At 36.2% G+C, this 10,862-nt stretch overlaps 1 protein-coding gene across 1 annotated transcript; it reads right to left on the bottom strand.

The window, feature by feature from the left end:
• Positions 1-939: 939 nt before the first annotated feature.
• Positions 940-8,891, bottom strand: mmaa (metabolism of cobalamin associated A). The gene is made up of 7 exons (XM_015018299.1): positions 8,803-8,891; positions 8,149-8,545; positions 7,647-7,769; positions 7,403-7,573; positions 6,261-6,346; positions 3,478-3,627; positions 940-2,219 (listed from the first exon to the last, which is right to left on the bottom strand). The coding sequence occupies exons 2-7, from the start codon at positions 8,540-8,542 to the stop codon at positions 1,932-1,934; spliced, it is 1,212 nt and encodes a 403-aa protein (XP_014873785.1). The 5' UTR covers positions 8,543-8,545; positions 8,803-8,891; the 3' UTR covers positions 940-1,931.
• Between the last annotated feature and the right edge of the window lie 1,971 nt (positions 8,892-10,862).

Below are 10,862 nucleotides of genomic sequence, written 5' to 3'. Positions count from 1 at the left end.
CCCGTCATTAGGGTAATGAGCCCAGAGCTGGGTGGTGTTTGGGAGACCTCTAGTGGGGGAAGTTTCAAGAATTTTACATACAGAACCAGGTGTTGATAAATGGAGTAATCGCGCACAGCTTCGTGAATTATTCAGGAAAAAAAGGCCTAATCTAGATGTTAATATCTGCATCAGTCCTGATATTGAAAACAATTCTGGATCAGATCTATTCGATAAATTCTGTACTCATCCTTTATTATTTATTTTACGTATCTGTGTTTTATATTAATTATCTTCTTTGTTCTTCAAACTAAACCAAGAAAAATGGTGTTAAAAAGGCCATCAAATCATTCAGTCTAAAACACACATTTCCCATTTTTATATGGTTTGCATTGCCCAATTTATTCAGGTTAAACTCAAAATGAAGCCTAAAGCTGCAGTGGAGAACCCCACCGCTATGCTTCCAGGTCCATCTTTTTCTCCAAAAAAGTTGTCTATGAGATAAAACTTCGATCTACAGTAAGTGAAATAAGATGCAACTGCAAATAAAAGAAAATGTATTAATACAAAATTTAAGAAAATAAACAAAATGGTCAGAAAAAACTAAGAAAACAAATAGCAACATTAAAATAATACTGTTAAAAATGAAATAATTTGTCATTGTACAATCAAATAAGTTAATTATTGTTTTGTTTTTTATCTAATATTTCCTACACGAGTTACTTTATGAATCCATTCATTTATTTTGATATTTATTGCCAATTTTGGCAGCATCAGTCCGCCGTAGTCTTTTATAGAGAACCTCACCTCGGTGTTTTTGGCCCCAGGCAGAAGAGGAAAAGCCAAAACCCAGGAGTAAAATGCTTGCAGGTAACTTTGATCACTCCTCTTCTTTCAAATGCAAACAACAACGGATGAAAAGCTTCGTCAATTTCTGCTACAAACACTTAAATAATCGATTTAAGATCCACATTCGTCTTTTATGTAACCATTTTAATCAAGTTACAACATCTGTAAAAGATTTTCACAATAAAACACTGTCCATAGCAGCTCCGACAGGGTCATAATTGTTTATATGCGAGGCCTCTTTTTGTTTAGCTTATCGTTTAAAGATTTGCATTGTGCTCAATTTAAAGCTGTTCTGGTAAATAACCCAGTTTGTAAAAGTGATTAGAAAAGGGGTGGGAGCAGGAAAGCCTCAAGATCTGGACCTTTTTTCTAAACACTGAGAAACTTTAATGCTGCAGTGAAAACTGGACCAGCACTGACTTTAAAACTATCAGATTCATTATTTAGTCACTTCTTACTGTTATTGCCATGGAGATGAAGCCATACACCTCGCTCACCACCTCTTACATTTGATGAAGTATTAGGGCCACACTAAGACAAAATAAAATAAAATGACAGGAATAAAGTCATAAAACCACGAGAACAAAGTCATATTACAAGAAGTCGTAAGGGAATAAAGTCAAAATAACACAAGCTTAAAGTTGTATTAATATGAGAATAAAGTCGGAATATTTCAAGAATGACATATTACCTTAAAGTTAGAAAATGACTATTCTTGTAACACTACAACTTTGTTCTTGTATTATTTTGAGTTTATTCTGAAAATATTCCAACTTTATTCTAGTTATACGTCTTTATTCTCATATGAATATTCTCAAAGTACTTTGACTTTAATCTTTTAAAGTTATGACTATTTTCGCACAACTTAATTCTCGTAATTTTATGTATTTATTTTCTTAGAGTGGCCTTCATACTCCGTTATACTTAAGAATAAAAATGAATCAGAATTTGGTTGTTTCTCAGAAAGGTTAAAAACAAACACTGTTTGTGCAAATCAAAGAATCACAGCCGTTCACGCCGTCCTGCCTTCCTTGACCAGAGGGGGCGCAGCGGCGATGGCCACCAGGAATTTGTTCAACTCAAACGTTCTGTTGGCCGCCATGTTACGATGTCTCTGAGAAAGCTTTGAGAAGCAGGTCAGCAGCCAGTCCTGGAGAGATTTCTCCCCTGGTGACCTTCTGCTCCAGGCGGGGCAGAGTCCCTCTGACGGCCGGGTGGTTCTGGAAATGCCAGAGGACGTTCTCCTGGATCAGACTCCACATCCAGACCTTCTGCTGGGCCCGCCGCCGGCCCTGCAGCTCGCCGCTGCTCAGCATGGCGGCCCTGTACGCCTCCATCTTGGCCCAGACTTCTGGGATGCCCTCAAAGGTGTTGGCGGAGGCACGGACCACCTGAGGAGGGGATTTGTGAGGGGGGCCGGGGGGGGACCGGGTCACAGACGTGGATTAAAACCCTCACTCATCTGACAGGTTTGACAAAAAAAAACTTTAAAAAAATAGTCTGAACCTCCTTCCACACATCGCCATGAAGAACTATCCAGACTTATTCAACTGTTTTACATCATTTCACATGACAAGCACACAAGTCTGCATGTTCAGTTGTGATTTTATATGAAAAATACGCAGAGCAGCAGCAAAAAATGTGATTTACCTGAGTAACTTTTTGAAATGTTCCTTCAGGGACATTTTAACTGTACCATACTTTTTACTTTTACTTGAGTAATGTAAAGTATCACCACTCTTACCTGACAAAAGTTTCTTGACACTCTACCCAGAGTGAATAAGTTTGCTGAATGAACAGGTTTGTTTTAACCAAAAATGCACCAGAGAGAAAAAAAACAAAAGTGAGACCTCTTGTTTTAACACAATCCTTGTTATTCTAATATTAATTTCTATTTTTAATTTTCTACAAATTTCACAAAGAAACTTGTCCATCTTCTTTTCTGCAAGTTTTATGCTTTTCTTTATTTTAAAAACTGAAGTAAACGGAGTTCTTTAAAAATAAAAAGTTTTCTCTTTTTAAAAGGTTTTGTAACATTTGCAGCTCTAAAAGTGTTATTTAGCTGGACTGAAGGCCAATGTGGCTCCTCGGGTTTTAAAAGTTGCAGACCTCTGCACAACATTATGTTGATCTATCACATAAAAACTTTAGGGTTGTAATCTGACAAATGTGTACAAATTTAAGGATATGAAAACATTTGCAAGGTATTTAGCCCAACATGAAACCTTTAAACTCTAGAATAATAAATAAAAACAACAAAATAATGTTTGTTTAGTGAAAAAATGTAGTTTGATTTTGTTTGATGGTTTTCTTTCTTGTTTTTTTGCACCTTTGAGATGTTTGTGGTTTCATGCAAAGCAAGACTGAATGTAGAGAAGTGAGTTAAAATGAGAGAAGACAGCAGACTCCACTGATGGCTAACAGACTCACTGAAGGGGAAAAGTCTGGAAAAACACTAAAATTGATGGTGGCGGAAGCGATGAAGCTTTTGTTTGAAAATGAAGGATTTTAGTAAGAAAGGAACAAGGTCAAGGCTGAGACGGAGCATGAAAAATACTATTATTACGTCTTCGTTATTGTCAAACCTTTCCTCCGCCCTCCTGTGTCGGCTAACATGCATGCAGCCATCGTCTCCTCACTCAGACTCACCTTGGGGTTCCAGGATCTGGTTTGTCTCCTCAGCAGTTTCAGGGCGCTGGTGTATTCGGTCTGGATCCGTCTGGCTGGAACCACAAGATCTCCATCTGACTTTGTCACCACCACCAAGTCGGCTCTCTCGATAATGCCCCTCTTGATGCCCTGGACAGAAAATTATTTGAATAAAGGAGGTCATTAACAAATAAAGTCTGACAGATCTGTGCACAGACTGAAAGAAGGATGGTTTTCAGTGTCGTTTAAGTTGATATAAATAATTGTTATTCTAACAAAAAGGACTTTTGCATATATATATTTCCACTGGTACTGCATTTTTTCTGAACTAGTATTCACTTTTCATTTATTGTCAATAGTCTTGTCTTTTCAATGCACATCAAGTACATAAAAAGAGTTATCCTACTCCGTTTCACTTCCTTTGGATCGGTGTGTCCCATTTCTGATAAACACAGTATTTCTGTATTTTTACTCTATAATCTTATTTTTTTATATATATTTTCAACACCTTTGGATTTTTGTGGGAGCCTTGATTTATCAATGCTGCTGATGCACTTCAATTTCTCCAGCATGAGGCAAGGATATTTCTATTCTTTTAATTTTTCCATAAAAATCTACTCAAAACCCAAGTACAAAATTATAAAGATTACAAAAAATACAAAAATGTTGGGTTAAACCTGTTTTAAGATACCTATATTAAAGTACTACTATGTTTTAAAGTGTACACAAGACAATATCTGCCATAAAATATGAATGGAAACAGGAAGTTCCTGAAAGGTGCCTGAGGTTCGACGATCACAGGGCTGATAACTGACCAAGCAGGCGTTAAGCTGCCACTTTAAGGAGAAATGGGTGAAGCTATTGCCAATGGTGACAGACAATGTATTCCAGCTCCTTTAATAGATAAAAACCTTCAGTGAAAACGAGGATTTTCTGAATTGAGCAGCCTCCCCTGGAGGTCGACCTGCTTCTATTTATACCATCGTGCTTTATAATAAAATCCTTCTGGGGTCGCTTAGGCAAATATATGATAGTGGCCTCCTATCAAACACTTTTATAGCTTTTTTGTAAAGCTGCTTTTTTGCCTTTTAATGCAATGGCACAACAAATGACCGTGTTGTGAAACGGTATTCAATGTGATAAAATCATGCAGTGAGATTTACCAGCTTCTGTTAAGATAAGAGGCCTAATCAGTTTAAAATCTTGCAGGTTAAATTGTTTGAATTATCATTTTGTATGGGTTGTTTAAACACGAGACAGGAGCGCAGAATTATACAGATTTATTTAAAATGGTGACTACCTCCTAGCTCCTCTCCCTTTAGAAACATAAAGGATCCCCTCAGTGACTGTTGCTTAGTGGTACAGATTGCTTAGGGATCGTAATGCAATTTTTGATAGTGTTCAATAATTGACAAATATCTTTTAGTCAATCTTGCATTTTTATCAAAGCAGCTGTCTCAATATTTTTTCGGTGTATGAAACTCTCAGCATCACCTGTGAAGAATAATTAGAAAAGGTCCCAGGATGCAGCCCTGTGGAACCCCAACATATGTCTAATTATATACGAGGTGGGACACAGACACACATTGAGTTTTGTTTGATAAGTAGGACTTAAGCCACAATATAACATTCATAGAAAGATTTTAATAAGTTTAATCAGAAGAACTTAATGTCTTCTTAAGATCTAAAAATAGCAAATATAACCCAACAAACACTTAATGTTCTCTATAAAAAAAAAAACATACAGTTGTTTTGGTGGAGTGGTTGGCAATTAGACCAAATTGCATTAAAATTATGTAATTAAAAACATGTTTTAACTGTTTAACATTGTTTCAGTGTTAATAAATTCTTCCATCTGATTTTAAGTCTGCATCACGTTTCTAATGAAAAAAACCTTGACTATAATCAAAACCAATGTCATCTCACCTTCCTGTCTAACCTCAATCACAACAATATGAATCATAATGAGCTGGCCTAATGAAGCCACTAATTATCCTAATTAATAAACTGATTAGCATATAGTTTTTGTCAGCAAAACAAACCTAGACTTCCGCAAATAAGACATCATCAACTCGTCTGTTTTGACAAAAATGTTAACTTTCCAGGAGGAAAAATGCACACGCATTTCAATTTTAACAAGTTTGGTATGAATGAAAAAGAAAAACATTAATAAATTCAATTTTTTCCATTATAAATTCAACAGTAAGAAAATAAATGATCAAAATCTTCTGGAGGCTTTTTGATTAAATGTAAACAACCTTAAATACTTAATTATTGCACATTTTCAGCATTCAAGGTAGAATAAGTCAACATCTCTGTTGTTTTTATTTAGTTTTTTAATTATGTAAAGCACCTTGAAATGCCTTGCTGCTGAAATGTGCTATGCAAATAAAATTTGATTGATTGATCTCACATCTTGATTTGGCAAAATGTCTCCAAATCTATCAAATTGTGATCATAAGCTGATACATCACACTAAACAGGGAAAACTTTACTCTCCTACTGGTGAAGCTATTGCTGTGTTTAGTTGAATGTAGATATGGGCTGACATATTTTTTCTCTCATTATTGTGGCAAATACAAATAACCTGGTTAATTACAACTGACCTAAAACAAGAGACATCCTATGTTTAAGTCACTCACAAATTATAGTCAGGGATGACATGTAAAAACAACTTCTGAACCTGCAGCGGTCGCTAATTGTTAGGAAAACACGACAACAACCAAAAACTTTTTTATACCAGAATAATGTTCTGATATTTCAGTGTGTTGCTCCTCACTGACCTGGAGTTCATCGCCACCTGCTGGTGGGATCAGAAGCACAAACATGTCAACCATGTCTGCCACTGCAAACTCAGACTGACCAACACCTGAAACAGCAAAATATGTTTCAGTCAGTAATGCAAGACCAGAACTTTAGCTTTCACTAAAAAAAAGCCAAAAAGTCACACCAAAAGGTCATAAAAACGTCTCCTACAGAGAAAAAAATTATTTTTTTTGCATTGTGAACTCAACTTCAAATGCCTTAATAGCAAATGAAGAAGTGAATAAGAAAAAAAGTTCTTCTGAGGAATTGTTTGGATGAATCATAAATGAATATTCATGAAGTCAAACAAACTTGAGATTCCTCACAGTGAATAAATTTTACCCTTGATATGCAAATCAGGGGCCTGGTGACCAAACTGTCTGAGTATCACTAAAGATCGAAAAGTGTGTATTAACAGTTACAAATACTTCCTGTGACTGTCACTCCTAGCATTGTTCTGCAGCACAAGAAGAACCAAAAACACTTTCACCAAATCAATATCACACAAAACTATTAGTTTTTGTTTGTATAATTACGTCACCCATCTGTTGGAGTATCCTTTTTACCAGGTGTTCTTTAATCTGATAAGTAAACTCTTTTCAGGCTAGTAATACGAACCTATAGCCGGCTATATATCAGAAAACATGAAAAACATTTCTACAGGTTTCACCAAATCAAATTTAATACTTTTAAATACATTTTATCGTGGAATTTAAGACCTATATCCGCACAGAAATGCAAGAACTTCGTTCAGGCAAAAATAAATTTGCACTTACCTATGACGGAGACAAAAAAAAAAATGCATAGCATTCCTTTAGTGAATTTGAACTGGGTGAAGCTAAAACTGTCATTTGAGGTGTTTTGACTAAAACATATTTACAGACTAATGTGTTTTTAATTTAAATGCAAAAGGTAAATATATTATATACAGTTTTGGCTTAAATATTGTTATGAGTGTGTTATTTATTCAGCAAATTGGTATACTTCAGTTAACGATTAATTGATTTCTACATTAATTGACGATTATTTCAATAATCGATTAATCGTTTCAGCACCAAATCAAATTACAATGACAATGACGCTTCAATTTCTTATGCGGCTTTACTATAGATTGCCTTACCAACAGTCTCCACTAGAACGATGTCATATCCTGCTCCCTCACAAAGAACGATGGCCTCGTTGGTTGTCCGGGTGACGCCGCCGAGCGTCCCCGAAGCCGGCGACGGCCTGATGAAAGCGTTCATGTCTCTAGAAAGCTCAGTCATACGAGTTTTATCCCCTAGCAAAGACCCTGCAACCAGAACTCAGTTAGGTAGAGCTTGAATTTTATTTTGAAGGACCATATTTTAACTCTTATTTGTCACCTCCTGAAGTGCAGGAGGACGGGTCAACAGCCAGCACTGCCACTTTGTGTCCCTGTCCAGTTAACATTTTTCCCACCACCTCAATGAATGACGACTTCCCAGCTCCAGGAGGGCCAGATAAACCTAAACACGAAACAAGTAGAGAATTAATCAACATTATAGTAAAGCTGTGGTATAGATCAGAACGTTTTCCAAGCTACATAAAACATGCCTTATTACTGTAAATTCAATACAAATAATAAAATGCTTTATTTTATTTTAAACATAATGCTTCTGCATTAAAGAAATGTAGATTAAGGGGATAAATGAAAAATCTGCAGAATGTGCCAATTTTATCCAATTGAAATGTACTCCTTTTTTATGCAAGGTGCATTGGCCCTAACACACCATCGGTATTAAACTTCTTGGAATAAACTTCCTTCATTTTTGTGGTGTTAAGGAGATTATTTCTTATTTATGTGTTCCCATGGAAAAGCATCATTGCTGCCTCTGTACCACACACCTACTCTAAAGGCCACTGGTTTTCCTCCATTTCTGCGCTCCTGCTCCCTCCTGAAGACCAGCACCTTCTGCAGCAACACCTGAGCCAGCTCCTTCTTCCTGGGATGCTGGGTCTCCACCAGCGTGATGGACTCCGCCAGGGAGGCCCTCTGTCCAGAGATTAGACCATCATACAGTTTATCCAACAGTCTCTGTTCGGGCCCACTCAGGTCCTGGATGTGCTGGCTGACAGCAGTGCTGCTCACACTCCTGTGGATGTGGCAGCTGGAACCCGGAATAGTGCTGCTGTGACCCGGGAGGGAACCTGTTAAGATTCCCCTCTGATGGAGAAGCCTAAAACCAGTGAGCGGAGGACGGTAGAAGTGGCGGAGGAGACGAACACCTAGCCGTCTCATTGTCTGGAAGGAAATGGGACATGAACCACCACCTGAAAGTCTCATCAAAATTGGTAAACATCACATTTTCTGGGCGATATTACCAAACACCGCCTAAGTTTCCAAAAACAGTCGTTTTATGTTCGTTAACGGCTGCTTACGCACGTCACATTTGACTGACGGTTAAAGCTCAATGCTAGCATGTGCGTTAGTAAGTTAACAGAAACTGTGACAGTGTTTTCTTTATCATATGAAATATCAAGACCAAAGACCGAACTTACTATGACCTCGCACCAGCCGCTCAGAGGTGCAACACTTTACATGTCGGTCCCGTTTAATTCATTCTTTTCCGGTTTCCTGTGACGTCATTTTAATGGTCCGAAAAAAAGCAAACAAATGACTTAAAAAGTATATATTTTTAAAATAATCGAACTTTCTTTTCTGATTCATTTGTAAAAATATTAGTTTTTTTTAAAAAAACGTCTTAAATAAACAGGCAAAAATATTTAAGTTCAAATATCTAAATGGATGCAATTCGCAATCATTACCTCTAGATGGCAGCGGAGGAAAACGATGTGCAGCAACCAGGAGACTTCGTGACAACTTTATTCCTAAAGCCACATCCAAACAAAATAACTTTTATTTGTTGTAGCAATGTACAGCACTGCTTCCCAATTTTTAGAGTTCGTGACCAAATTAAATGTTTTTTTTTAATAATTTATTGTATTTTATTCCAATGCCTTATAAACTACTTCAAAAGATTTTGTCAGACTCCTATTTGTATTTATTTATTTACTGTTGAAACCAGATGTTCAAGTATACTGTCTGAAGTGAAATCTGACCAAATTTCTCATCTTAGGTCCTTTTATATTTGCTAAATGCCACACTAAAGAATAAAACAAGCATGTCAAGATTTATTTATGACTATTCCAGTTCCTAACAATCTTAACTTTCAGCGCCTTTCTACTCATACTGACCCATCTGGACACAGAAATATTCACACACTTACAACAGATGCAGTATTGGTAGCTAAAGTGAGCTCCAACCTTCACACAAACATAATGCTTATTTGTAAGGCAGACACACAAAGCTTTCAACTTCTGAAAGTTTGCCCAGAAAAATGTTGACACATCCAAAGAGGAAACTGGTTTTGTGATTAATGAAACAATTTTATTCAATCTTCCAGTAGAGACTTGATATTCATGGAATAAAACTGCTTTTCTGGGAGTTTTACAGAGCAAAACAGAAAAGAAAACAAAAAACAAAGAAAACAACAATGAGGCAAAAATTTGAAAGGGCGGAAAAACCAAAAAACCTAAAAAAAAAAAAAAAAAAAAAAAAAGAATGTTATGAGTAAATCAGTTCAGTTGCAAAAAGGATTGCTAAAAGCAAGAAAGAAACAAATGGCAAAATCTGCATTTAATAAAAAACACAATAGAACAGTAACTGGCATATTTTTCTCAGTTACTGGTTAAAATCTGAATGCTCAACATTTTCCCTTAAACATTATTTTAATACACTTTGTTCAGTCACTTTAATAAGAGAATGAGCAGTCACTGAATATTTACACTACTTTTCAAAAGTGTTTGAAAACAAAACAAATATTCCTACAGGTTTTATTGAAGTCAAATGATGCAGAAAACTGATGTGAGTTCATGTGTAAAAACAGCTTTGAAAACCAGCCTTCAGAACAAAACCACATAAAAAGAAACAGTTGGGACCGTATGGTACTGAAGGAGGAGTAAAGGGTGAGTTAAAAATGAAAACAGACGGACTAGCAATTTAATAAAAATGTGTAAATAATGTAACAGGATGAAACAGGTGGGTGGAAACAAAGAGCGCTTTCAAATATAAATTTCAGCTATTACATACAAATAAATCCAGTAGGTATTTTGGTTAAAATCAAGAATTTGCAGCAGTATGTTTGTGACAATCAGTCCCATGCTGACAGTAGAAGCATAAACCATGCTCAGAATGGGTAAAAACTGAGGCAACCAGAAAATAAACATTTGAAGCATTTAAGGAAGATTTATGCCACTCTGGAAGTAACAAAAGAAACTAGCAGAGATATTTAACACAACAAAGTTACTTTCTTGCAACTTTTAGGATACTTTCCAGAACCAGCAGGTTGCATTGCTAACACTTAAAAGTGTATTATTTTCCGTTTTTCTTAATAACGGGATTTCTAGACTTTCAGGTTACTTTTCAACACGTATCAGAAAGTAACTTATAAATTTCAGGAAGTATCATGTAAGCTAAGGAAGGGCTAAGGAAGTATCATGTAAGCTCCAGAAAGTTACATGTATATTCCAGTAACATAACCCTTGAGTTTCAAAAGTAC

The sequence above is a fragment of the Poecilia latipinna genome, unplaced genomic scaffold (assembly GCF_001443285.1).
Source record: "Poecilia latipinna isolate Pla-1442-1.1 unplaced genomic scaffold, P_latipinna-1.0 Scaffold78, whole genome shotgun sequence".
In the NCBI taxonomy this organism is placed as follows: Eukaryota; Metazoa; Chordata; class Actinopteri; order Cyprinodontiformes; family Poeciliidae; genus Poecilia; species Poecilia latipinna.
This window is presented reverse-complemented; position numbering and strand designations above follow the sequence as displayed.

Coding starts and splice junctions, on each gene's coding strand:
- mmaa (XM_015018299.1), bottom strand. CDS start 8,542: ATGAGACGGCTAGGTGTTCGTCTCCTCCGCCACTTCTACCGTCCTCCG. Junction 3,628..6,260: donor CAGGTGGCGATGAACTCCAG/GTCAGTGAGGAG, acceptor TTTTCTGTCCAG/GGCATCAAGAGGGGCATTAT. Junction 2,220..3,477: donor CCAGATCCTGGAACCCCAAG/GTGAGTCTGAGT, acceptor TCCCCTCCTCAG/GTGGTCCGTGCCTCCGCCAA.